Source organism: Sphaerodactylus townsendi, linkage group LG13 (genome assembly GCF_021028975.2).
Source record: "Sphaerodactylus townsendi isolate TG3544 linkage group LG13, MPM_Stown_v2.3, whole genome shotgun sequence".
NCBI lineage: Eukaryota > Metazoa > Chordata > Lepidosauria > Squamata > Sphaerodactylidae > Sphaerodactylus > Sphaerodactylus townsendi.
In genome coordinates this window covers 31,743,690-31,771,358 of record NC_059437.1, presented here as the reverse complement: position 1 = coordinate 31,771,358, position 27,669 = coordinate 31,743,690, and the positions used below count along the sequence as shown (strand labels likewise).

Sequence of the window (27,669 nt, the reverse complement as noted above, 5' to 3'; positions counted from 1 at the left end):
GTAATATGTTCTCTTCTAGGTATTTTGGGAAAAGTGAGGCCTTGCACACAAGTAGCAAGATGCTGCAGAAAGCCATGACAAACTTTGGCAAAAAGTTGATCCGGCGACGTGTGCTGGACCTGAGCTCAGAAGAGACCCGTTTTGCCCGTTGCCTCTCCACCGTGGGACTGGTAGAACTTGGAGGCCGGAGTAGCACCCTGGGGGACGGATGTTATATGTAAGCTTGGCAGGGCTGGGCGTGAAGGATGCTGACACATATACATTGTGCTCTGCTTCTTCATTGCGGCTGTCTCATCAATTCTTGCTGGGCTGTGCTATGCAGAGTTTGGAGCCAGGGTTCCGAAGGCTGGTTCGGCCTATCTCTACAGCTTTGTGACTGTCGGGGAGATCTGGGCCTTTACCACAGGATGGAACCTCATCCTATCGTATGTGATAGGTATGTGCCATTGGGATGAGTGTGGGGAGGGAGGAACCTCTGGGGTTTTTTTTAAAGATCATGGTAACAGAATGTGTTCCTGACACAACCAGAGCTTGCTTTCTGTTTTGTTCTGAAGAAACATAATTGTTGCATTTTCCTCAGCAGGCTAACCCTCTCATAATTGGAGATCCCAGACTAGATTTTCATTTATAACTCCAAACAACACTACAATCCAGACACTGCTATAAGAGATATCACACAGATATTTTGAACACTTATCCCCTGTTAATTTGCTTGATTTGTATCCCAGTGTTTTCCCTGATAGGGTCCCAAAGCAACCTACAACATTCTCCCCTTGTCCATTTTATCCTCACAAGAACCCTGTGAGGTAAGATAGGTTGAGAGTGTATAACTGGCCCGTGGCCACCCAGCAGAAGTTGAACCTGGGTCTTCTAGATCCTCGTCCAACATTGTAACTGCTACACTACACTGGCCCTTAATCGCTATTCGTCACGATTCCTCACATCTGATGGGGGTTATTAGAGGGTGATATATGGCTGGTTTTAAATTGTGCTATTTTTAATGATGATTTGCAAGCTGCTTTGAGTCATGAGGAAAGGCAGAATATAAATATTTTAATTGATGAATATATTAACTTCTTGTTCATGTTGCTCCAGAACACAATCAAAAGCTTTTCCAGGCCTGAAATAGTCCCTTGAAGTGTCCCCTTCTCCAAAGCAGAGCTTCTCTGTGTGAGGCCAGTTCCAACACTTCTGAGGCGTATTGTTCAGTGTTAGATACAGAGTTCCCCTTTGAAGTCATTCATCCCAATCTTCTGGCTCTTAAGGCTGCTCTTTGGAACAGTTTTTTTCAGGACCCAGAAGTATGTGATATATCCAAGCTCCCTGGGAAAACCCCTTTGATTTCCATAACTGGAATCTGATTTTGTAACTGGAGAATGTGGAAGAGCACGGGCATCTGAGCTGGGCAAGACAAGGCTGTGCAGAATCTATCTTTGACTCTATCTGGGTAGCCCCAACAATGATAGAGGAGGGCTGTAGGAACAGGCCTTTCTCCAGAGACCAAGGCTAGGATTCTTTACTTGAGTTACCCTGAAGTGCTCCTCTGTGGAGGTTTAGGTCGATCAAGAAGGGATGTGTGCAAAGCTGATGCGTTAGGATGAACCATCCAGCTTTGGGGATTTTTTTAAATAGCTGTGAGGCTCTTTTGTAGTTCTGCTGTTGATGTTTCTTGGGTAGTGTTGATAAGGTGTCTATGATGCTTTCTTGGATTAAAGAAGGGTTCTTTTCTTGATTGCCAGGTACGGCAAGTGTTGCTCGTGCCTGGAGCTCTGCCTTTGACAACATCATTGGCAATCACATCTCCACCTTCTTCCGGAACAGCACTGCCCTGCACTTGGAGAACGTGCTGGCTGAATATCCTGACTTCTTTGCCCTCTTCCTGGTGTTGCTGCTGACAGGTGGGATGATCCTAAGGTGGCAAAGCTGCCCTCCCTTGCAAAAGCCCACAAGCTGTAGAGCTTAAACTGAACCACACTTCCCTCGAAATGGTTATTCAGTGCCTGGACTAGCTTCAAGGCATGGGAAAGTAGTACTAAAAGTAAACCAGCCAACCTTGGCATCTGGGACTAGGTGTCAGGCTCTCTAGAGGAGAGGGCAGGTATGTTCAAGGAGGCTGGAACTCCAGCACTGCTGAGTTTAGGGGAGTCGGTATATTCCTGTGACCTCCTCTCCCCCCAATCCTCTTGCTTCCTCCCTTTCCAGGCTTGCTAGCATTTGGTGTGAGTGAATCTGCGCTAGTGAACAAAATCTTCACTGCAATCAACCTGCTGGTCCTCAGCTTTGTCATCATCTCTGGCTTTGTGAAGGGCGATGTCAAGAACTGGAGTGTGACTGAGGAGTATTATCAGAACCGGTCGCAAGAAGCTCTGAAGACTGGAATCACGTAAGAAGATGCCTTCGTCCTGAGGTGGCAACTGCCTGGTTTGCTGTTCCGAGTTGTCTCCTCTCATTCAGCTCCCCGGGGATTAGCAGCAGTGGTGTAGTGGTTAAGAGCAGGTGTACTCTAATCTGGAGGAACTGGGTTTGATTCCCTGCTGTGCCACCTGAGCTGCGGAGGCTTATCTGGGGAATTCAGATTAGCCTGTGCACTCCCCCACACGCCAGCTGGGTGACCTTGGGCTAGTCACAGTTCTTCTGAGCTCTCTCAGCCCCACCTACCTCACACGGTGTTTGCTGTGAGGGGGGAAGGGAAAGGAGTTTGTAAGCCCCTTTAAGTCTCCTATAGGAGAGAAAGGGGGAATATATATCCAAACTCTTCTTCTCCTTCTTCCTCCTCCTCCTGCATCTGACTGTTCTGGGCAACACAGATCTTTCCACCAAGTTTTCTTAAAATGCTGCAAAGCAAAAAAAGGCATGGGGCATTAGACTGGTGGAGAAAGGAAAAGCAATAGAGCTGGAGGGAAATACTTGTCCAACAGCCATTTAAGTATTAATGTCCACTCCCTGTGTGGAGGAGACAACCCCCTCAGTCGCTTGCTCGGGTCCTCTGAGTGTAGCTGGAGGCCTTCCCTCTCTTCCTCCTTCCTTTTCTCTTTCAGGGCCGGCAATTTTGGGTCAGGTGGCTTTTTCCCCTTTGGTTTCAAGGGGGTCCTCACTGGTGCTGCAACTTGTTTCTATGCCTTTGTTGGATTTGACTGCATCGCAACCACAGGTAAACAGTTGCAGGAAGAACGGAACAGTAGGGAGAACTTTGCTCCATGCCCTCACCCTCCTCCCCTGTTCCACAGAACACTTGGTTGGTATTTAGTCCTGGAGGGGGCATTTCATGCTGAGTGACTGGGCACTGGGGCTGTGTACAGAAGCACGTTCACATGGGATCCCTGCTCAGCCAGGGGTGTGGGGGCTGCTGTGCTGTGCCTGTTGCACTCCTTTCAGAAAGCATCTCCCTGTGGTCTGGGAAATGAATCATTAGCCGTGCAGCCCAATGACACAGATGGCTGCTTAGCTTGGGAGCTCTGAGGACTCCTTTGCACAGAACAGTGCTCATGCACGGTGACAGTCACGTGCCCAGGTAATAGATTGACAGTGTATAATAATAACAACTATTAACAAATTCTGTACTACATGTTCTCACGTTTGAAAGAAAATCTGCATTTCCTGCTCAAATTAGCTGGTTTTTGAATTGGGGATTTTCCAGTCACTTCCTGTCTTGGGCACTGTAAGAGCGGGCTGATTTCATTGGACTCTCATCCCCATCCTCAGGTGAGGAGGCTCGCAACCCCCAGCGCTCCATCCCCATCAGCATCATTGTCTCCCTTCTCATCTGCTTTGTGGCCTACTTTGGGGTTTCTGCTGCCTTGACCCTGATGGTACCCTACTTCCTGGTGAACAAGGAGAGCCCCCTGCCTGAGGCTTTCAAGGATGTGGGGTGGGAGCCTGCCCGTTATGTCGTGGCCATTGGCTCACTCTGCGCCCTCAGCGCAAGGTAAGGTCTGGGTGGAAGGCAGAGCCTGGCAGTGACAGTGGCTGTCCAAGGCCTCTTTTCATGCCCAGGTACTGACCACTTTTCTTCCTGCTCAATGCAGTTTGCTCGGCTCCATGTTCCCAATGCCGCGAGTCATATATTCCATGGCTGAAGATGGGCTCCTCTTTACGTGGCTGTCCCGGGTGCACAGCCGCACCAAGACTCCCTTGGTGGCTACCGTTGTGTCGGGCATCATATCTGGTAAGGATAGGTAGCCAAGAAGTCTGTTCCCTTGCTCTTCCCCCAACCAACCGTGGGTTAGGATGAATCTCATGTAACATGTATTTTCTTGCAGCCTTGATGGCATTCCTGTTTGAGCTGAAGGCCCTGGTAGACCTCATGTCAATTGGCACCTTGTTGGCATACTCACTGGTAGCTGTTTGCGTTCTCATCCTCAGGTGGGTGTCTTAGGAATGATTACTGATGTTGGGTACTCAAAGTCCATCCAAACACTGTGATGTCCCAGCTGGGTGTTTTGGGGGACTGGGGGGTTGCTTGATCTCTGAGTGGTGGAGACTCTTTTTGCATAAGCGCTGATGCTGGATTGTCTTAATGCTTTTGTTGTTAGATACCAGCCTGAGATCGGCAGCTCTTCCAAGGACGTGGAGATGTTGGAGGTGAATGGAAGTGAAGAAGAGAAGGTGATAATGAATTCATCAGTCAACAGCAATCAGACTAGACTCAAAGAGAAGTTCACCTGGGGGAGCCTTTTCTGCCCTTCTGGGGAGTTCCCAACCAACATTTCGGGACGCACTGTTTACATCTGCACCACAATTGTTTGTAAGTTCTGGGGGGTGGAACTGAGGTGTTCAATTTAGATTTGTATTGGAAGTTCTGCCAACAGTGGCACTGGGACTAGAAGTGCTTTAAAAGTTCCAGCAAAGTTGGGGAAGGGGAGGTCCAACATCAGTTGGTCAACTGGGCACTTTAAGACAACTGCATTCTGCCTTGGGAGAGCCCAAACAGCAATTCTGGAGACCAGGAGGAGAATAGATCTTGCTCAGTAGCAGATCTGAAATGCTACAAGCCATTTTTCAGTTCTGGCCCTGAACATTTTCTATTTGACGACTCCTGGGAAACGTTAGAGAGGTTCTGCTAGATCAAGATCACGCTCCCTCTGATATAAAGTGGAGGTTTATTTTGCAGCTGTCGTGATCGCTGTCCTGTGCGGGTTCCTGGCACAGAAGCGGGAAGCACTCATGGATGGCAGCATTGGTTGGACTGTGGCATGTGCACTTCTCCTGGGTATTTCTGTGATTTTTGCAATTATCATCTGGAGGCAGCCAGAAAGCAAGAAGCGCCTCACTTTCAAGGTAAGAGTCCTGGCCAGAAAACTGCTCATCCTGCTGGGAATGTCGGTGACTGAGCTGGGTGTTGGCATAGATCTGGCATGCTGCACTTGGTATCTTTTGTGGGCAGCGTTTGCTGAAGGAATCGTAACACTTGTGCTGTTGCTTCTGAATGGCTGGATCATCCCATTCAAATAGCAACCCCACTGTCTGCCTTTCAGAAGGAATAACTCCTGTCTCTCCAACCCTCCGGTCCCTCTTCCCACAATGCTTTTGTAGTCTGATTCCTCCCATAGGCATGAAAAGACTTCTGTTTTGCCTTAGCAACTTCCATGCTCTTTGCAAAAAAGTGTCCTTTTCTACATCAGGGCAGCTTTTCTGAATCATTACAGAAAAAATGGATTGAAAGCTAAGTTGGCTTGGACAGTCCAGTTTACATTCCCCTTACTTAGTACCTCTGTTATCTGGAAACGTGTTTTTCAAGCATTCTGAAGCCACTTCTGAGCCATTTGGAAATGCGAACGTGTGGAATAGTGGGTGATGGTTCTTGAGCATCTATTGGCCAACAGCTGTGACTTCAGAGTGTGCTGTCTCCAATTCCTGTTCAGTTTGGTAAAGATCTTTTTTTAGCCATCTCCCCCTCCCCATACATGTAACCACTGCTGAAACTCTAATGAGCAGAGTAATCTCCTATAAAGTAACAGGTTTATCTTCTCCTGAATAGTAGTATTTCAGAACTAATAAGGGAGAAAGATATTTTGAAAACCATGTCCACAAAATCTAATGAAAATGAAAGATTCTATTTTCCCTTGCAGTTAAAAAAGGGAAATATCCATTGCATATTGGATATCAATGCTATAGGAATTCAATGAGGCAGTCTTCACACTGCATCTAACCCTCCCCCCCCCCCCTCGATTACTTTTTCTCTGTTGTCTGGGAAGACTCCGACAATTCACTGGAATTTAGTCCAGTTTTATATTGAACTGTGTATCTTGTGAAAGAACTTCAATTTTCCATAATCTTGAGAAATGTTTATATACACTTGTCTTGGGTGCTTTCTCTTCGTTTCCAGGTGCCTGCCCTGCCGTTGCTCCCTCTTTTCAGTATCTTTGTGAATATCTATCTCATGATGCAGCTGGATGCAGGCACATGGGCCCGCTTTGGTGTCTGGATGGCCATAGGTAAGGAGCATGATAGTGTCTGAAACTTTGTTATGCAGGACTGATCTCAATAATGGCCTATCGTCTTTCAACAGGACAGCAAGGAGGTACTGATTTTTCTGTGTGGAGACATTATCTGGGGTGGCATTTAAGTGTTTAGTTATCTGATGAGCCAACTACACCTTGAATCTGCAAACAGAGATTTAGAGTTTTAGGAGGCATTTGGCCAAGTAGGAATCCAAACAATCCAAAGGTGATCCAGAGAGGAAACTCTTCCTCTGAGGAGTTCCCAGAAATCCCCCCCTATGCCTTTTGTCATCACTTCGAGCCCTGTGGGATAGCTCAGGCAGAGCCAGTGACTGAGCTGACAGCACCTAGCAAGTGTCATGACTAAATGGGGATTTGAATTAAGGTCTCCCCAGTCCTAGTCTAGAACACTAACCACTATACCACACTGAATGTTTGAGATAAAGCAATTTAGCAGCTACTAACACATGAAATAAAAGCTTTTTTTGTAACTCATGCAGGCTTTGCCATCTACTTTGGTTATGGGATCCGGCACAGTGTAGAAGCACAGACCACTCGGCAATCACAGTTAACGACAAACAAGCCTCTGAATTCTGCCAGCTCTGACCCGAGTCCAGATACAACTATCTGAGAGAAGGAGGTGATGGTTCTCCAGTTGCCCTGCCCTCCACACGACAGCTGTCTTTGAGCTCTTGCCTGTCTCCTGCCCTTCCACATAACAAGCAGGAGAGGGAAAGATCCTGGGCACATTGCTTCCCCTTGTACACTGCAGTAAACCCAAACAAGGTTATCCTGCTGAGGAGACAAAGCAAGCACCAACCTGAAGGGCAAGGGGGGCAGATGCAAAGCACTGCAGCCCTCTTGCCCTTGGAAAAAGCTGACCGGCAGGCAAACTGCCATATATACCTGATGTCTGTATTTATTGTCTGGCCATACAGTTGCCTTTCTTTTGTAGTAAGAAGCATGTGTGTATGTAAGGTGATTAGAGGTCAAAAAAATGGGGTCCCAGTGTGCTTTGGTTGTAAGTTTTTGCTTTCCTTTTAACTTTCTTTGTATTTTTTTTGTCAGAAATGTTTGTGTTTTATATGATTAAAAATCCAAATAACTTTTTTCATAAAAATAAGGAAGGTTGATCTGTCTTACTGCCAGCATTTTGTGCCAGTTTATTTCCTTATGAAGTTTCTCCACTATGTACTGGGCAATGGTTCTTCTGGAACCTGGTAGCCCCAGGTTTCAGCCAAGATTCCCTCATGCTCGGGCTGCTGAAGAATCCAGCATCACTGATTCTTTCCATCCCACCCCGCCCCCACCTCTTAAATGGCAGGAGCGAACTGAAACCCTGCTGTAGATCTTGCTGAAGCATGGCTCATTCACTGTCCAGCATATCTCAGGTCCTGTGGGCAGGCTATCTTTTAGCTGGAGCCCACTCAGATGATGATGTATGTAGAGGTAATAAATCTTCTATAGCCAGAAACTGAGCACTGTGCAAACCAGACACTTGCTTTCTCAGTGGTTTCATAGTACACTGGAACCTCGGTTTTCATTGGTAATCTGTCCGAAAAGAATAGATGAAAACCGAAACTGATGATAACCGAGGCAAACTTTTCCATAGGAATCAATGTAAAGCCAATTAATCCGTTCTAGGCACTCCAAAAAACATACCAAAAACACATTTTGTGGTGAATAAACATAGTGTTTAATGCTGAAAATAGTAACAAACAATAACACTAGGACCAACTTCAGAGCCAGTGGACAATGTAGCACCAGAAAGCTGTCCAAAGAGGTCTGTTTCTGACGCCTCTTTCAGATTTGTCTGAAATGGGGCAAGACATTGTCATTAAACAAGCTGCAGACATGGCCTGCAACAGCTTTGTCCGGGTGATTTTTCTCCACAAACCCCTGCACCTTACTGCAAATCGATGAAAACCGAGGCAAACTGATGAAAACAGAGACAAATTTTTCACTGAAAAAATTGATGAAAACCGAGGTTCCATTGTATTTCTATCATTTGTAGTATGGTGTTAAATAACAAAGTCCATGCCTGCTGGAAATGTAGGACGTGAGAGCCTGCTGCTGTTTGCTGAAGGAATTTACTTGAAGTATTGGAAACTAATTCTCCTTCCTCCTGTATCTCTCTCATGCCTTCAGGCTTATTTTCTGTCATAAAGCCTAGGAACTTGCCTGCGCTAGATTATTTTTAAATTTAGAAATTTTCAGCAGAGTTCTGTTCAAATGGATGGACATGTGTGGTATAATTTCAGGCGCAGAGGCAGCCCAAGTTCATGGCGGTGTTTGTCTTAGTAGATCTGTGGGGTAGTTGGATGCATGCCCATGAAGCACTTGGTATCTGTGCTGTGTCAGCAATCTGGGTCATATGGTTCCTTTTTTAAGGCAGGTATATTCTGTTACAGGAGGATTTCCTGAGCACAACACAGGCTGATGAAATGTTCCTGTAAAAGCATGCACCATTTTCGTTCCCGTGTAGCCACAATGCATATTCCTGCAGGGGCCCAGCATCTAGACCAGTTTAATAGTGTGAGCCAGGCAGGTTTGTGATCTTGCTAATCCGCAGAGCATTGAAAAGGCTGGCTAGGGCATTCAACATTCACATTCCTAATTACAGCCTTTTCTTAAGACTGTCATCTTTGGCTGAAGAGAAGATGATAGAGAATCTGGAAGGCCAGATAGCTTTTTAAAAAGTTGGTAGTGGGGATTAGGTCATAAAGTTGCCCTCCTGTTGCCATGGCATTACTAGGGCTGCTGAGCTAGAGGAAGCTCAGAGGCAATACTGATACTGTTAATGGGAGATAAGAGAAGTGCCAGAAAGCAGAACTCATGACCTCCTTCCTTTGCAAACTGGTAAGCATGAAGACAACACTTGTTGCAAATTAGGGCCTTTGATGGTCAAGAAGCCTAAAAACCTTGACCATCCTGAAGAATTCATAAGACCTGGTAATTTTAAAAGAACAGCTTGCCAAGGTAGCCAAAGTAAGGGCAACAGACCAATGGGAAAGGATGGCAAATGGCCAAATCGTTAACTGTTGTCCATCAGTATTAACAAAACAATTTGCAAATTAGCTAATAAAGAGCTACTGGCTCCAATCTAGGGAGGGTATTTTTAAAGAAAGCAGATCACACACCCTAGGTTATAAATAACGGTAAACTCAGATTTTACTGCAACACTTCTAATTTTCAGCCATTCCCATGACTGTGTTGACTAAGACGGTTCTTCCTCACCTTCTGCTTATGAAGAACAAGTACACACATTTCAGATGGATTATTTATATATTTTATTCTGGAGAATAATTAGATATACAACATTTATGCTGAGCAGGGTGAGCTGTTTTGTTTGGAATTATTCTCATCTTTTATATGTATAAACCTCTTTCCTGTTGTTTCTGTATTCTAAGTGCACAGGATAGTTTTCCTTCATAAAACAAGTCACTACTGTTTTGACAGAGAAAAAAGTCCAGAACTCTCCAAAGAAAGGTCAACAATGACTCATCTGCTTTTCATGCAAATTTGGGCATTCAAGAAGGGCTATAGGAAATCTGATCCGATGCCAAATTATAAAGTACAGAAGCCTTTTCAGTCCTGTTAATTTAACTCCAGCCTAATTTAACTCCAGCCCTTTGGGGAAGGACAGTCTATAAATTTAATAATAATATAAGATCATAAGTCTTCTGCTTAAATTTGTGAAAGCAAATTCTAATTGGAAACATTTACATATATTTCCAGTGTCCAGATAACATAAATTTTCAGGAAAAAAAGAACAGCTTTATAATAAAGAGAACATGGAATAAGGGAGGAAAAATATGATGAATTTCATTGAACTGGTTAACGTCAACAATTGTCGGGATTTATAATTGTATTTGATTGCTTCTAGCAGTCAGATGCTCTAGAACAGTAGTATTCAGCCCATGCGTTGGGACCATCAGGTAGGTTGCAGACAACCACCACCAACTGGGTGCCAGGCCCCTACAGAGGCATTATTTCTAAAGGAAAGACTTCCAGAAGCAGCTGGACAGAAATATGGGGGTCACTTAATAGAGAAGATTTCTTCATGACTTAGCATTGCTGCTCAGTTTGCAGTTTCAAGCTCTAGCTCTTTTGGTCTATTGTACACAGACTTGGCCTTGACACTAGTAAAGTCTGTTTCTCCCTTTTCTTGTCTCAAAACCTCATGACTATATCATGTGATTTCATATCTTATGGTTACAGCTTGCTAAGTCCCACACTACTAGCTTGGGTTAAGAGCAGATTCTGGATCTTTCAACATTAGATATAAAATCTTCACAGCACAAGAATGGAATTCATGCCATTTGAATGTGGAATACAGGTGTTTTTTTTAAGTTGACTAAAGTAACATTTTCTCGTTCTGAAAGACCAAATAGGATGCAGCTCCCCCTTGCCTTAACTTTTAGGGAAGTAAGAGCAGCACAAACTTAACGTAGTCCTCAAACCCTAAAGATGGCCAGGTGGCAAGGCACTCTAACAAGGAAGAAGGAAGCTAGCAGGCCACGATACTGTTACCAACTCCACTGTGGACAGGAGATTTGGTGTTTTTTTTAAATAAATTAGAGGCCAAATTATTCCCTGCAATGTAGGATGACAGGTCTGTACACACCAAGAAAACCTCTGTTCCACTAATTAGAAGCATGTATTTGGTATACATTCCAAAGCACAGTTGCACTGAAGGAGTTCTAAGAAGGTAGAAGGTATATAGATAGGAGCATCTTTGAAGAAAATAGTGACTGAGTTCATAGGTTGCTGTAGCCTCAGAAATGGCTGGCAGACCTTGGTACAACTGCTGAAATGAAAGAAATCAAGCTCAACAAAAGAGCAGAGAAAAAGGGCTTGGGTCTTGACTTAGCTTTGTTGTCAGTAGATCTGGATTCCAGCAATTTGCCCAGAGGGAGACAGATTCAGAACAGCAGTTATGCTATATCCTGATAATCAGCATTGCCATGGTTTTAACTAAGTTTGTACTCCATCTGCTGGACATCTTCCAGAGCCCAGCCTGCAAGACAGCAGGAAACAGACAGGCAGATGAAAAGGAGTTTGGCAGGGTTTTTTTTTAATTTCCATGTCACTGAAATTGGGAGGAGTGCAAAATTGTATTTTCAGATGAGCACTCTGGTATGGCCAGATAAACCAAGGATTACAACCGACAGTTAAGGTGTAGGGACTAGCAAAGCTCCTGACAGGCAGTCTAAAACCATGTTATTTCTCTCATGCCTCTATGACCATTCAAGGCAGTTTACACACAAGAAAACACAGTCTCTGCTTTACAGGGACTATATTTATTTTACAGCAAAAGTTCATTTTATTATATTCATTATACTCCTAATATATATCCAGAAAGGCCCTGTCTATTATAAAATATCCACTGGTATTCTTCATTTAAAAAGTCTCATTTATATAATCTGACACAGGAACTCCAAGAAGCCTCTTCATTTAGCTTCTGTCTCAGGGGGACAGTTTTCATTTTCTACTGCAGCTTGCTAAGAAAACAGGAAAAAGAACTGATTAAAATGGGTACATGTTACATGATATACAGAACAATCATGATTATGACAATTGAAATTCTATCAACATTTGTTCATTACTAATATTTGGAACCGACGGCAAATATACTCCCCCAACAGTAGCAAACTGATTACAGACCTCTGACTTCAAGTGTCCAGAAGTTTCCTCAAACCAGTGGAGTAATTGTCTCATTTGATGCCTAATACCTTAAGGCTATACAATTCTTTTTACTTTAGGGCCTACTCCAGTAACTGAATCTCCAACCCAGTGGAATGTAAACAAAGCTGCTAAGCATTTTTCAGGTCCATCATTCCAATAACTAACACTTCACCTAAATGGTCCCACTATCCTCACAGATGACTATCCTCATGCACTCAGACAACAACCAAGGGCAGCAATGCATTACCGCACTGCAATTCTATTTTATTTATAATTTGATTTCTAAGCAGCATTTCTCCATCCAAGCTCAGTTTCCAACAAAGAATTCCATAAAGATTTAAAACAGATACATAGCTCATGGCACCCTAAGTACATCTTGTTAAAAGGATGGAATTAGCAACAGTCTATGCTAATAGAACAATAAAAAAGAAAGAAAAAAGACAACAAAACAAACAGCAAAGAAAGGAGAAGGAAGAGCAGGGAGGCCAGCCAGATAGACACCACTGCTGCCCTCCACCAAAGGTCTGGTGGAACAGATCCATCTTACAGGCTCTGTAGAACTGTGATAGATCCTGCAGGACCCGGGTCTCATTTGACAGAGTGATCTACCAGACAGGGGTCAGAGCCAAAAAAGCTCTGGCCCTGCTTGAGGACAGCCAAATAGTTTTGGGGCCAGGGACCATCATCAAGTTGTTATTTGCAGAGCACAAAGTTCTCTGGAGAATATATAAGGTTTTGTTCAATGTTTTTGCATTTCCTTGTATTTACTCTTTCTAGTCTTTCATCTGGTTAGGGGAATACAGGTTATTTCTTTTGAGATTCTCTGTGTTTTGTTTTTCCTTCCCAAATTGAAATGGTGTATCAGAGTGGCACTCCCGTATATGGTAGACTGCTTGGTTCCAAAATAACTGCTTCAGTGACTGGGTCTTTGCACACTGTACCAATTTGGATAACAAGGTCAAGTGACTAGACTACCACAATCCATTTACCGGCACTGTGGATAAGCTCCATTCTACTAGAGGTGTGAATACTGAAAGCAATTCTGCTGAGGCTAGCAGCTGCCTGCAATAGACTGCACTGCATTACACAATCTGCATATAGAACTGTAAATGCAGGGCTCCCGAGGAGGTTACCTTTTGTTTCAGGGAGGCAATAGTCTTTTGACATGTTTCTAACATGCTCTTCAACCGCTGATTCTCTTCAGCCAGCCATTGGCACTGAAATTGCAAAACAGATGGCATGTTAGCCATCACAGCAAATACATGGCTATATTCCTAACAACAGAGAACCAAGGACTATTTTGCAACTACAAGGTTCCAGGTTCAATGCCAGTGTTTGCAGTTGCAAAATCCCAGGCAGCAAGGTTGGGAAAGATCCTTCTCAGCCTCAAGTTTACCTGGAGAGCTGTGGGCAGCCACAGAAAGTAATACTGGGTTATGCATACCAGTGGTCTGACTCTGACAGAACCTTCTCACATATATATATATATATATATTTGCTGTGAGAACACATGCTTCTTTATGAAACATGAATGAGATGCTAAACATTTAAGAGAGAGACCGACCCTCTTTTTCTTGGGTGATTTAAAGCCATTCACTCTGCTAGTTCTACCTTTGGGCAAGATGCAGTGAAGTCCTTCTTCAGAGCAGCATTTCGGGTTTGTCCAACAGCCATCAGATCACTACTTGTGGACTTCTCTTTCTGACCTGGTTGAAAGAGAAGTGATTCCCATCTTTGTTGCCTTACAAACTGGAGTCTCAGAGTTTTGCTCTGTGGAACTCCTAACCTAAGATATACTCACCTACTATTTTTGGGAAGGGTGAAGATGTTCCTCCCTCTCCCCTGAGGGATACCTAAAACTTTCCTACCTTAGAAGACTGCTTGTGGAAAGGGAGAGAAGCGTCTTTGGTCTGCTGTTGCCCTCTACTGGCAAACTATCACCTCTGCACCTGATACACAATATCTTGATTGAAGCCACTCTCACAACTCTCTGAAGGAGCATGTATTCCATTCCATAATAGATGACCATGAAATTGCTATAGCCCAAAAGATGATGACAGTGCCTCCACTGTGGCTATAGTTCAGTGATGGCGAACCTATGGCACGGGTGCCAGAGGTGGCACTCAGAACCCTCTCTGTGGGCACGCGCAAACAGAGTGCCCCCCCGACTGGCCTGGGTCGTTGGGTTCGATTATTAGCATTAAACCTAAGACCTAGTTTTGAGGAAATAGTGTAGGTAACCCTGTTAAGCGCTGTTAAACTAAAGCACAATCCTTTACCTGGGAGTAAGTTCGGTTGCTGGAAATGGGGCTTGCTTCTGAGTAAACCCTCCTAGGGTCGTGATTCACCCATTGAAAGAGTTGCACAGCTGTTTCAAAGCAAAGCCATCTACTACCACCAAGCTTGCTCCTGAGTAACGCACACGTCGGAGCCAACCGTTTTTTCTAAACGAAAACCTCAGTATTCAGGTTAAATTGCCGTGTCGGAACTTTGTGATAAATAAGCGGGTTTTGAGTTGCAGTTTGGGCACTCGGTCTTGAAAAGGTTCGCCATCACTGCTATAGTTGGATAGTACTGGGCTTGAGAAGCTCCTGCATTTCAGTGTATACAGCAACCTGAACCAGAAACAGTTTCACTAGGTATTCCTAGCATCTCTAACCTGGCAGAGTTCTCACCCTTCTTGCCGCCCCCCCCCCCCCCCCCAATGAACTCACTGCATTTACTACTGAGATAAAATATCTTTTCCAACTTACTTTTGCACAGAAGCAAATGGGATGCGGCAACTTGAGGAAAATGAAAGCTGGATTCAGGGGGGGGATGCTTAGTAGTTTTGTCGAATTGGTTTTTGTCCGCACGGAGGGCGTTTTTGAATCGCAGCTATGCTCTTAGTTGTTGTCTTGTTGCCTGAATGTCACAGTAATAAAAATGTTAACAAAACCTTGGAGATGCATTTAACCTCTCGACAAAGCATAGTGTTCTGGACCCCCACATGGTGGCATGTATCCTATCACACCACAGAGCAAAGTTTTATGCCTTTCCCCACTCTAAGGAGTCCTCTTCCAAGGAAAGATCTACTTACATTAGAAGAAGATACAAAGCAGCTCAAATCATTTGAGTGGCTCATAGTCACCCAGCACTCTTCTATGACAGAGTGGAGATTTGAATCTGGGTCTCCCATATTCTAATCTAGCTCAACACTCTAACCATTACACCACACTGGCCCTCTAATTTTGCCAGTAAACGCAACTGCCACTTTAATATTAGCATAAGTCTTGACAAATGTTTTCCGCTTTAAGAGCAAGTCCTCCAAATTTAGGAACCACGCTAATTTTTCGACATGGCATTGTATTTTAATAATTGTATCATCTAATTATTGCTACAGAACCTAACCCTACGCTCTTTGCAGATTCTTATAGCTTTATTAAAGCTCTGAGAAAAGTATTGTAGCATATTAAAAAAATATGGAGTAATCCAGGTTATCATCGTGGCAATGAAAAGCTAACCTGTCTAACCTGATCTCTCCAATTTTATTGTTGTTTTAAAAGGTTTAGTTTGAAAGCAATAGTTAAGAATGGATATGTTTTATCGCCACTGAATGGTGTAAAGTTAATATACAAACAAACAACTTTGACCTTTTAGGTCATACTACAACACATTCTAATCTGAAATTATAAATAAGATTTGTATTTCTACTAAGAACCTCCAAGCTACATGGCAATAAAGTTACTGCTAAAATGCTAGGCACTTTGGCTCCTGGGATTTGACAAGTTCTGTACTAGCATGTTGCAGGTCACAATGAAGTGATGACACCACTACCAGCCCCAGTAGGCTGCAAGGTCTTCTGAAGATCCACTCACTCCACCCACTTTCTAGCTTATGGGTTTCTTAATGTGGTCTGCACCCTTTCTAAACATGCCCTGTTCCTTGACTACACACACACAAAATATTTGACAACTGGTTAATATTTAGTTTCTGGACCATTGGTACAGATGCACAAGCCAGCTGATGAGAAGAAAACAGTTCCCTATTTGTAACCCTCTGAAGAAAAATAGTAAATAACCAGACATTCCACGGTCAGAACAACCCACTTTGGTTCATTCTTGTCAGACAGACCAGCCTCCCTGTTACCCACAACCATTCATCCAGAAGCCAACCCAGCTCACCTGCAGGACCTGGAAGCCTTGTTGCTGAAGTATCTCTTGACAAACTGTGGGGCTTCAGACCCAGACATGCTAGGGAGCCTTGAACTCCAGATCTACCAGCAAGTTTGGAGGGAGGCTGGATGGAAATCGGGGGCTTCTTATTGCAGGGCAGTTCTGTCAAATCTGCCTTTGTTATCTCATCAGGCAGGAGTTTCTACATGATATAAGACCCAAGTATTAGATGGGCCTTAAAAGAAGTCTGATGTGAATCCATCACCCTCTCTATACTTCCAAACACCAACATTAGAATGATTTAACACTTCTAAGAACATTTAAATATTTAATCACAGACCATAATATATTATATAAAATGCATCAGAATATATGATATATAATATATGATATATAATGCGTCAGAAAATAGAATTACAGAACAATTTAAAAAATTTAATTCATTTATACTCTACTTTTCTCCCCAGTAAGAACCCAAAGCAGCCAACAATAATATGCTCTCCTCCATTTTATCCTCCCAACAACACTGTAAGACCATTAGGCTGTGATTGACCCCTGGTCACCCAGCAAGCTTCCATGGCAAGAACAGGGATCCGACACCCTTAACAATTACACAATCAACTCAATACCAAAGAAAGTGCAGAAATGTCCCATTGTCCAAATAGCAGCTCATTAACATAGGCTTCCAAGGGCCTTTCATTATCATTTGTAAATCACGAAATTAGATATATTCTGCTCAGTGTCAGAGACAGGAAACAGAAACACAATGAGGAATGATCTGTATTTCCCGTGACCACAGAGGAAACAGAATATTTCTGTATCTCCCATCCTGCAATGCCAACAGCATATGATGAATTCAGAGAAGATTAAAGGCTTCCATCAAAGAGAAATTACTTAAATCACCAACTTGGTTTTGAGTTGTATCCTGGATAAATGTTAAATATTTGGCAATGCAGACAAACCTTTCTGTACAAATATAACTAACAACCTATTCTAAAGTTTAGTTCTGGCAGCTAGTGATTGAAAGTAGTTAAGTGCAAAAGCCACCAGATCAAACCATGCAAATAATTCTTGGCAGCCATAAAGTCTGAACACAGGTTCTGAACGCAAGACTGAAGCTGACTTCTTATTTGATATAGAGCTGCATGAGCACCCTAAAGTTTACACAGATCAAATAAGAGGCCATCCGCCTCTTTATGTGCACTTTATATGTAAATCATGGCTAATTAGTAAAGGTGATGATCCTGTGTTTATCAATAAGGTTTGTGAAACAGTGGCTCTCGGAAGAGGGCTTCAGCACTCTCAGAGAACTCCTCGGCTACAAAAAAGAGACCACCACTACTTCCTCAATGCTCAGATAAAAGACACCTGTCCAGGAAAAGTTTCTCTGGAGAACACAACTTATTTAGTTTTATCACAGATTATATCAAGCAGCTCTCACAACGACTCAGAGCTTCTAGCAATCAGTAGTCCCCTAATACATGTAGTAAATCAATCAGATTTTCAGTATATATATATATCTTGTAATCTAAATCTCCCTTCCACTGGCGGGGAAAATCCCTCTCTACCATGACCACTACCATAAGTATTTAAAAATTAGCTAGAAAGAGACCTTGAAACTTCCCATTTGTGGACAATTAGCCACAGATCCAGCTACAGACGTTCTAATCTTCAGATTAATTCCTATATACAAAACTTTTATGAGAAGACTTAATCACATATATTGGAATAAAAAATCCATTAGACAGCTTTGTGTGTTCAGTGAGAGCACGCCAGGGAAGCTGCTTAGGTGGCACAGGCTACTTTCCACGCATTAGCCCATCAGCATGTTTATCCTGCTCTTTCTCCTGGGTACCCATGGAAATCTGCTTGGTCCTACACTTTCCATTGTACCCTAAGAATCCTGTCTGACATGTCAGGATGAGGATGACTGGCCAAAGGTCACTCAATGAGGTTCATGAGTGAGTGGGAATTTGACCCTCTCCCAGCTAAACCAATACATGTCTTACAAAAAGGACGATTTTCAGAGGGAAGCAGGAACAATAATAACTCTCTTGGTCTTTTGAATTTTTTTTGTGCGTGCCCATGCACTAAACAGAATAGGTAGGTAATACCACAGTGCCTCCTGGCTACTGCTCACCTGAACCACTGGCTGGCTCTGTATGGCTGATCCTGATTTCTCTGGTGGCCCAAGGAAGTTCCGAAAGTTGTATCCACCAGCTGACTGCAGGATTTTCTTCATTACACCAGTGCCTCTAGGAAGACCTCCTATGCCTTGAGCCCCTCGAGCTCTAAGAGCCAGACTTCTCTTGGCAAGGGGAATCTTACCAGAAACACGAGGCACCTGGTTAGCCCCATTTCTGGCAGCTGCAGGAAGGCTCTCATGGCTGGATGTAAAACTGACCCTGAACGTTGCCTCCTGCAGCGGATCTTCCGGAGACTTTTGCCAGGAGTCTGGCGCGGAGCCTTCCCTATTCAGGGGGCCTTCTGTTGTCGGGGGTGCATCTTTTGAACGGGGAGGCACCATCAAGGGGGTGGACGTGACAATGGGCAGCAGCTGCCCACAAACCTCCAGGCCAGGATGGGCGGGCGCTGCGTCTACGGCCATCTCTTTCTTCCCCGGCGAAGTGGACCCGGTGCAGAGGTACGTGGCGTCGGCAGAGCCACCAGAGCTCATGCAGTCATACGTGATGTTGGCCACGCTAGGCGGTGGCGAGTCCTTCTCCCGTTCAGGCCTGGACGAAGCCCCTACCAGGTCGAAGCCAGGGGACGTGGCGATTGGCTGTGCTCCTGCGCCAGGAGAAGCCCCTGCCAGGCTCGGGCTCTGCTCACTGAACGGCCCTGCCGCGGAACGATCAGGCGGGCCAAAGCCGGCAGAGGCGGGCTCGGGGACAGGCCGAGGTGAAGAACCGCCGTCGGGACTCTCCAAGAAGGAGCTGGGAGACTCCAGCGGGGTCAGCGTCTCATCCTGAACGGTCGAGACGCAACGCGGCCGCCTCTCATTCGCAGCCCTGCTCAGCTGGGACACGACCGCGTCGCACTCCTGGGCGAAGAAGCTGCGGTAGAGGAAGCTGGGCGCCTCCTGGCCGGGCTCTGTCTGGGACATGGGGCTTAAGCACAACTGGGAAAGCGGCTCCAGGAAAGAGCCGGCGCTCTGCAGCCCACTCCGTCGCCTCATAACGGCCACGAAAGCAAGGCCGCTAGTCCCTCAGGCGCCTCAAAGACCCCGGGCCCACCCTGGAGGCAACAGTCGCTTTTTCGCATTCCGCGCCTGCTCCCCATTGGCTCAGTTTGCGCCTATTAGATCGCTCGAACGCGCCTCTTCCATCTTTCCTCCAATGAGCATCGTAGAAAGGCTGGTCACCTGTCGACCAGCAAGGGGTGGGACGGAGGTCCAGCCTGATCGTGCTATGGTTTCCCTTCCTTCTTCTCTAGGCACTAAAAACCTGGTGCTTCCTTTTTATCTATGGTGGGAAGAAGCCCTGGGCTTTTCCGATTGGATGAGGTTGGCTGCCGGTGCTTGATGAGCAGCAACGGGCGGAAGTAAAGGGAAGGAAGAGGGAAGCAGCAAACCAGGCTGATCTAAAGAGGCGTTGGATTGCATTTATTAAATTAGATCGCGATATCTGTGGGCTCTTTTATAGCCGGAAGTCTTTCAGTACTTTACAGACTAACACATTTATTGTGGCAGAAGCTTCTGTGGGATAGACTCCAATCTTTCAGCTGGCAGATTACAAACACAAAGGTCCTGGAGGGGGAAAAAAGAGGTAAACTCAAAGCATACAAGCACTTTGACTATTCACAAAAGCAGTGGTTGCTAACGTTCTTAACTGATTCATTGTTTTATAATCCCACCCGTAATTAATTTAATTGCCATTACAGGCCGGATTGGATAGTATCAAGCTTCCTAACGATACTATTTCAGCTATCGCAGGATGGACTGTCCTGTGAAGGTTATTTGCTCTTCAAACTGCCCAATCAAATTTGAACTTTATTACTTGGACCAGTCCTGAGCCTGGAAAGGTCAGATCCCATGCCAAACTACGGACTTTTCTCCCATAAAAGGACAAGCGCAGGTCTGCGCAATGTGAGTCAGGTTTCTTCCATTAGTTGAACACCCCTGCGACAGATATGCAGCTTCCTTTCTATATGCAATTCTTAACTTATTATCCTCCTTGAATCAAATAGTATATTACCCATTTTCCCTCTCCTTTCTTTCCCCCATTGTCAGTTTTGTGCATGCATGTGTTTATAGGGAAGGAGTTATATGTATATAGTTGTGTTAAAGATGAGAAACAATTTTTGTCTACTTTTAGTTGTGTGTCTGATTGTTAGTAAATAAATATTTCATTTAGTTTGAATCGGTATCTATTGCTTTTTCTCTTGGAATAGACCCTTTAACATGCTAATTTCCGCCGCTCAGGGTCCAGTTCAAATAGCACGAGGTTCAGTGCCCGGCATCTCCAGCTGAAAGGATCATGTAGTGCGTGATATGAAAGATTTCAGCCTGAGATCCCTGGAGAGCAACTGTTGCTCTGAGTAGAAAATACTAACCTTAACAGACCAATGCTTTGATCCATTATAATTATAATATAAGGATCCATCATATATTCCTGTGATATAAATATTTTAAATAAATAAAACACCTCTAAATACCCCAGCAAAAGCATGCAAGGGTATAGTGGTGTTAGAACTCGAAAGGCCCAGCTTAGAACACTTTCTTTGACCCAGAGCTCGCCAGATGTTCTTGAGTTAGTGTATCTCACTTTCTCACAACAATGTTGCAAGGTAGGAGGTTGGGGGGAGGTACATTGCCCTGAGCTCACTTGAAGGAGGTAGGAAAAAATCAAATGAATTGATAAGGACCAGTAATTGGTTTCTAAAAAGGATGCCATGTCTCACAACTGTCCTAGGAGCTATATTTCTTGCCTTCTGTCTCTTCTCATTTGTAACTGTCTCCTAATTACATGGCTCACAGCTGAGCCTGGCATCCAGCATAGAAATCCCAGAATAAGTTCAATCCACAATTAGCACTTGACTCCAATACCATTATGGTTTTTCTCACCAACATGATAGTAGGAGGCAAAGAAAGAGAAACATGAGACAACAGGGCACATTATTTGCAGGGTTAATTTCTCATGTTTGTTAAACTACATTCCAGAGACTCAGAACCTATTCATTTAGGAGTCACTTGGAACACTATAGCTCTACTGAGCATATGCCTTTCAATAGAAGGATAAGATCTACAGTGCCAATTTACCTTGAGGAAGAATGGGCTGTTTTAGAATGGACAACACAAAACTCTATTATCATTCATACACCTTTTGAAAAATCTGAATTATTTTTACAATTAAATCCCAAAACAGGCATCCTAGTTTAAACAGGCCTTTATATTTCTAAAGACCAGAGCAGAAGTGACTTTCCTTTTGCTTCTCCCATAATCAAGCACTCTATCATGGGAACACAAAGTCTAATCCTGGGCATATTTAAGACATGAGGCCTACTGAATACAATGGGGCTTCTCACCTAAATTGTATAAGATTTCAGCCTTACATACCATTTACAATGTTCCCTAGCATTCCATAGTTATGTGGGAGTAGAATGGAAAGTAGTTATAAGATAACAGCCCCTAGGATGCTTTGACTTCACCAAGGCCTATCCAGAGACATTTAGATAAGACCACTGCTGATCATACACACACATATTGGCTTCACAGTGGTTTAATATGAACAAATCTTGGACATTACATTAGACAGTAAACCAAAGACAGTTTGCTGAATTATAAGCCCCACATCGGAATATATGCACAGCATTAACAGCCTTTGATCTTCAGCCTTGTGCACCAATGAAGGATTTAAAAAACCCTTAGCTAATACTGGTCCAGGAGGAAGCAGTAGGCTGCTTCAAACAGAAAAGTTAGCAAGGTTCCACAACAGTTAGCACCTCTCCAGCAACAGATACGACCACCCTGGGCTTGGGCAGGTTTTTCTCTTAGTGTTTTCTGTGGCAGCCCAGATGACATTCTTTTCTGCCTAACCCCACATTAGGTATCGAGTTACTCCTGTCTTTCCTTCTTCCCCCCACCCAAGCATATATGGAGTTTTGTACAAAGGTTCTTTCTTGCTCTCTGATATCTTCTCCCATGCCAAGTAGTGGAAGAAGCAGAAGATACACACCTTTTGAGGTCTGTAACCCCAAACCCACCCTCATCCACAACATCCAGGATTAAGGGGGGCCCTTTTAAGAAGCTCCTTAGATTACCTAAAGAGCAACTGCAGGGCCTTCTAATATACACTGCTGATGAATAATAAAAATGAAGTTTACATTGTAGCCACAAATGGAGGCAAACAAGTATAACTGAAGACATTTAGCAGCCACAGAATCTGTATTTTAAATATACTTTAGCTTTGACTACTTTCTATGCCACTATCTTAGGAATCCTTGGAGAAACACTGCTGTGCAGGCTTTAAAGTCAAATTGCCCAAGAAACCAGCTATCTTATTTGCTCAGTAGGATTCTGGCATCTAGGCTAATCACATCTGGAGGAGCAGGAGGGTGGCTCCCTTCTGTGGAGTGCAGTGGCTTTCAACAAGGTGCCTCATGCTTTGGATAAAAAATTCCCCCTTGATATGGATGATTCAAAGCTAAAGACATTCCTAGGAGTGGCATCAGCAGCTAAAAACTCAGAATACCTTTTCCTGCTCATTAAGGGAGCTTTCAAGGTCTGAATAAGGGAGCATCTGGTCTGCAGTATCAACCTAGCAGGGATTGGAGATACTTGTTACTTTCCAGTGATTCTGGGATGAAGGGTACCCATAAGAACACCCACAGAAACATCCACAATAGCTGTGGGAAGAGTTTCAAGATCAGTTACTCACCATCGGAGGTCTGTGGCTGCATGGAAAGGGGGACAAATGCCTAGGCTTCAGAACTCCCCACATCTTTGCACAAGGGGAGACAAGAAGATCTGATGCATGCTGCAATACCTTACACTAGTTCTTGGCTCACTTTCAACAAGCAACAGGTGGAGATTCTCACCTTTAATGTAGAGACCAAAGACCAACAGAACCAAACACTGCTGCCTGGTAAGGGGGTGGAATGGGACAGCATGGCAGGCAACACTGGACAAGTGGGGAGATTCAGAGAGAAGAAGCTGGTTCAGAAGGGACATTGTAAAAATAAATGTCATTTTTGCAGGGGGAGAGAGAGAGAGAGAGAAATGGAGAATGTCAGACTCTCCCTACTGGCGAACTTTCCCTGGGACGTAATTCCTATCAATGGTCTCTTCTTGCAGGAACATATGTAAGCAGCGCTCGTTTTGTGCCAACGGGTGTCCAGCGATTCTGCCAGGAAAAATCAAGAAGGTGGTTAGGTTTCAGTAGGTCTTCATTGTGGTTATATCTGACCTTGACCCTCCCAAAAAATGTTGGCAAACACAGAAACTCTTGGGGAAAGATATCTGATTTTGGACTTCACAAAACATGGTCAGAAGATAATCCTGTACTACCCCAATTTCCAGGTTCTGGGGGGGAAAGGGGGGGCAGAAATACATCAGCCTCTAGAGCAGGGGTCTGCAGCCTGTGGCTCTCCAGATGTTCATGGATCGCAATTCCCATCAGCCCATGCCAGCATGCTGGCATGAATTCAGAGGGAAGGGGCATTGCCATAGCAACACTTGATATGCCCTAAATTGCTGATAACAGAAGCAATGAGAAGGAACTGATTTTTTAAAGTCAAGCTTCTACCAATCTGTGTCACACAGAATCAGTCCTCATAAGATAACCTTTTGTGTACAAGATAAATATTTATAGTTCACTTGGCAATGGCCACTTCCACTAGCAAAATAGCGGTGATGCACATGTTGGCTGTGCTGTGAGACTTGGACTCAACTTATTTCCTTTCTCCCAGTGTTCCACTTCCCTAAAAAGTGAACACCAGTGTGCATCTTACTTGTTTATGAACTGTTCTAAGCCCTGTCTTCTTTCTTCTATGAAAGACTCCTCAAAGATGCCCTCATCTCCTCGGAAGGGAAGCTGGCGTTTCAAGGCTTTGCCAGGAAGTGGAGGCACTACAATCTGGAAGCAGAGAGAACAGAATCTTAAACCATCGAAACTATAGATTAACTGACAAAAGAGAGTATTTCTGTGGCAGATGGAAGGTGACACATATGTATCTATTCTGTAGTTAAGGTCAAGGACTACATCCAGTAGATGCTCCCTTGCACTCACCTTACTGTCACGCTCCAGCTCATTTTTCAGCCACTCAAAGTCACTATATCGTCGTCTCACACAAGACTCTTTCAGTTTGAAAATGGGTAGATTTGTCTGCAAGAAGACACATAACACTCAGCAGCTGCTTTACAAATCATTCCGTTCACTCTACAATACATGCAGCGCTACAGCCCAGTGGCACATGTACTGCTTTCCTTGGCACAGAAGGGCACAGAAGACCACAGAGAAGGCAATTACCAAGAGCAAAACACAGAGACATATTAAAAATTAATTTTCAGTTCTTTCTGTTTATATGTTATGCAAGCAATTAGAGCAAGGCTAAGTTATGAGTATCTAGGATCCACAGATATTATTATCAGCTTACTTTTAGTTCTGGCAACCAGCAGAAAAAGCTTCTTCATGCCAGATATGACAACACTAATACAGGCCTTGTGATACACAGATTAGATTAATGTTGCATAGTCTCCGTACTGCCTTTGAAGGAATTCAGAAATTGTGTTGGTGCAGAATACAGCAGCAAAATTATTAACATGAACCCACTGTCGGGGATGTAATTCTGAAATTAATCATCTTCACTGGTTTGCAGACTTTTTCTGGACCTGATTCAGAGTAATAGGGGATGAGTTAATACCTAAAAGGCTTGGGCCAGAGTAACAATGGTACTTCCTCCATGCATGTGAACATACCCATCATCTTATATCTTCTGCTCAGGTCACACCATAATGCCCTGGGCAGCTACTTTAATAACTGAGAAAGAAGCCTAGCTTGCCCACGCACTCCTTTCCTTTAGATATCTAGTCAAGATTCTCCTCCAATCACCTCCACTACAGAGGATTATTTTGGAGTGGATAAGTTTTTGGAGTTTCTGATGCATTATTTTGAGACTTGGGGCTACCGTGATCTTGGTTGTGTCCTATCTATTGCTGATTGCCTTAAGTTTATTATGCCATTTTCAAATTGTGTAAGTAAACCACATACACACCCTATGAGTAACAAGTTTGTAAAAGTACTGTTGCAACAGAAAGGCAGAAGTGCATTTCTCAAAACTGCACTAGGCTGCATCATCATCTTGGGTTGAAACAGGGTAATTGCCACAAATGCTCTCCAAGGACCAATTGCTATATATCCTCTATAAAGTCCTCTTAATGGGGTGTAGGTATGGAATGAACATACTTTGCCTCTATAGAGCAGTCTCCGTGGCTACCAGAAACAAATTACTACTACGCTGAGAGAGTATGGACCTTTCATTTCCACGACAAATTGTGTATTCTGCACAAATTTCAAGTCTATCAGCTGACTCACAAGTTCTTGGTACCTCAGCCTTGAACATTTTAGGGAATAGATTTGTACTTCTAAAAACAAACAGCTGTCACATCTGTTGCAGACTTAACTGCAATCTTTGGGACAAGGCCTGAGATGCTTTGTGTAGAAAGAAGTCATAAGACATTCTGCTAGCCCAGGGGTAGGGAACCTGCGGCTCTCCAGATGTTCAGGAACTACAATTCCCATCAGCCTCTGTCAGCATGGCCAATTGGCCATGCTGGTAGGGGCTGATGGGAATTGTAGTTCCTGAACATCTGGAGAGCCGCAGGTTCCCTACCCCTGTGCTAGCCTAACAGTAGCAGGAACAAGACCAGTCTCGGGCCCTGAGCACAAAAGGTGGCGGAACTACCACGCAACTAGCCCATTTTACAGTTGTTCATTTATAGAAGAAGGCTACAAGAATTGCTCTGACTGTGCTCAAGAGAAGCTCTAATTCCAGGCTTCTCATAGCAAGACAGAATACCAAGGAGACTTAGAAGCTACTCTGTGACCATTCAAAATAAGTTGTTGGTGCAAAAATTTCAGAATAAGACTCTTAAAAAACCCAGAAGAGTCTGGTTTAACACGTCTTAAGTCCCATCCTCAGCTGTAACTAAACCCTACAAGAACAGTCTTTGTACATCATACGTGCATGCCCCCCAGCAGTGCTCCTTATGAATTCATAAACATAGTGAGAGGCAAGAAATATGGAGAGAAACCACACTACTCCATCTCATAAATCCTCTCTTTCCAACAGAGTAAAAACTCTCATACTCCTGCCCTGCTGTGGTGGCGAACCTATGGAACTCCAGATGTTCATGGACTACATGCTGGCAGGGGCTGATGGGAGTTGTAGTCCATGAACAACTGGAGTGCCATAGGCGCCACCACGTAGAGCATCTTTGTGTGACACGAACAGGAAATCTAAGAAATGTTCACACATGCAAGAAAAGCAGGAATATGGCAAGATAGAATGGACTCCACCACTTCAGCCAGGCAAGGCAAAACAACAACAATTTGGAACTGCATTTTAAAAATAAAAAGTAACCGAATGCAGAAAGCCAGTTCTGCAAACAGCCCCCCTCTTGACCTAACTTTCTAACCGCACGGTGCTTTTCCCAAGGAGGAAGAACATCCAGGGGCGCCCTCCACCCACCCCACTTCCTCCAGCCAGGGAAAGTCAGGCCACACCCCTCACGCGCTGTAGCCCCGCCCCCTGCGCTCCCCCCTCGTTCTCCTCACGCACTCTCATGCGGAGCTCATAGCTGGTGTAGCGGGCCCGACCGACGCCCACGGTCTGCGGATTGAAGATATCGATCTCTAGGAAGTTGCTAGGCGGCCCGTAGGCGTCCGTCAAATCCTGCGGCTTCGAGTTGAGGCGCCGCGTATCGGCCACCGCCGCCTCAGACATAGCGGGCGCTCGTAGCGGGGACGATGACGGTCTTTCTCACACCCAGAACCGCCTTAGCGGAACCGCCACTCTCTTCTCCCCCCAGCGCCGCGGCGCCGCAATACATAGCGCCGCCCCGGAACGTGCGTGCACAGGCACAGCACCACCTCCGCCGCGCATAACAATAGTGGCAATTCAGGGCCCTGGGTGGTTGGTCATGTTGCCCTTCACTCTGTATAAACTTACACGGTAGCTTTTCTGAAGAAGTGGAGATTGTTTCATCCATAGCGCGGGGTTATAAGCGGTTCATCCTCGGAACATGTATGGCTCAGCACTATCGCCAGTGCCCTGTCGAAAGAAAAGAGGATATTCATGTTTTAGGGCCGCTGCCAGTTTCCTTTTGAACTCTACGGTAAGGGTTATTCTCGAAACGACTCGTATAATTGGAGGAATAGGCGCGAAGA

At 44.5% G+C, this 27,669-nt stretch overlaps 4 protein-coding genes across 4 annotated transcripts in view; 2 read left to right on the top strand and 2 right to left on the bottom strand.

Annotated features, from left to right (window-relative positions):
- LOC125442645 (nuclear cap-binding protein subunit 2-like) overlaps positions 1-7,582 on the top strand; it is a 37,695-nt gene extending 30,113 nt beyond the window's left edge. Inside the window, exons 5-15 of the transcript XR_007246024.1 lie at positions 20-436; positions 1,740-1,898; positions 2,203-2,383; positions 3,039-3,151; positions 3,703-3,925; positions 4,026-4,165; positions 4,260-4,362; positions 4,533-4,744; positions 5,111-5,277; positions 6,326-6,434; positions 6,941-7,582. The gene's annotated coding sequence lies outside the window, so the exon portion shown is untranslated. The remainder of the gene's footprint in view (positions 1-19; positions 437-1,739; positions 1,899-2,202; positions 2,384-3,038; positions 3,152-3,702; positions 3,926-4,025; positions 4,166-4,259; positions 4,363-4,532; positions 4,745-5,110; positions 5,278-6,325; positions 6,435-6,940) is intronic.
- SLC7A3 (solute carrier family 7 member 3) lies at positions 60-7,582 on the top strand. The gene is given in 12 exon segments (XM_048514161.1): positions 60-224; positions 226-436; positions 1,740-1,898; positions 2,203-2,383; positions 3,039-3,151; positions 3,703-3,925; positions 4,026-4,165; positions 4,260-4,362; positions 4,533-4,744; positions 5,111-5,277; positions 6,326-6,434; positions 6,941-7,582. Coding segments are annotated over 12 exon segments (1,914 nt in total). The 3' UTR covers positions 7,072-7,582.
- A 2,133-nt stretch (positions 7,583-9,715) lies between these two features.
- On the bottom strand, positions 9,716-21,326 carry LOC125442905. The gene is made up of 6 exons (XM_048514686.1): positions 18,423-21,326; positions 16,292-16,484; positions 14,882-15,032; positions 13,740-13,834; positions 13,262-13,345; positions 9,716-11,944 (listed from the first exon to the last, which is right to left on the bottom strand). Exons 1-3 carry the CDS (start codon positions 19,458-19,460, stop codon positions 14,950-14,952), a joined length of 1,314 nt encoding a protein of 437 aa, XP_048370643.1. The 5' UTR covers positions 19,461-21,326; the 3' UTR covers positions 9,716-11,944; positions 13,262-13,345; positions 13,740-13,834; positions 14,882-14,949.
- A 660-nt stretch (positions 21,327-21,986) lies between these two features.
- SNX12 (sorting nexin 12) lies at positions 21,987-27,347 on the bottom strand. The gene is made up of 4 exons (XM_048514687.1): positions 27,062-27,347; positions 24,511-24,606; positions 24,233-24,357; positions 21,987-23,625 (listed from the first exon to the last, which is right to left on the bottom strand). Exons 1-4 carry the CDS (start codon positions 27,224-27,226, stop codon positions 23,523-23,525), a joined length of 489 nt encoding a protein of 162 aa, XP_048370644.1. The 5' UTR covers positions 27,227-27,347; the 3' UTR covers positions 21,987-23,522.
- Between the last annotated feature and the right edge of the window lie 322 nt (positions 27,348-27,669).

Excerpts from the sequence above, each read along its gene's own strand:
- LOC125442905 (XM_048514686.1), bottom strand. The coding sequence starts at position 19,460 with ATGAGGCGACGGAGTGGGCTGCAGAGCGCCGGCTCTTTCCTGGAGCCG. Across the intron at positions 16,485-18,422 it reads AGAGCCAGCCAGTGGTTCAG|AAACTCCTGCCTGATGAGAT; the intron begins GTGAGCAGTAGC and ends TATATCATGTAG. Across the intron at positions 15,033-16,291 it reads AAGGCTTCCAGGTCCTGCAG|GCAACAAGACAACAACTAAG; the intron begins GTGAGCTGGGTT and ends TGTGACATTCAG.
- SNX12 (XM_048514687.1), bottom strand. The coding sequence starts at position 27,226 with ATGTCTGAGGCGGCGGTGGCCGATACGCGGCGCCTCAACTCGAAGCCG. Across the intron at positions 24,607-27,061 it reads GCTATGAGCTCCGCATGAGA|ACAAATCTACCCATTTTCAA; the intron begins GTGCGTGAGGAG and ends GTCTTCTTGCAG. Across the intron at positions 23,626-24,232 it reads TTAGAACAGTTCATAAACAA|AATCGCTGGACACCCGTTGG; the intron begins GTAAGATGCACA and ends TTTTCCTGGCAG.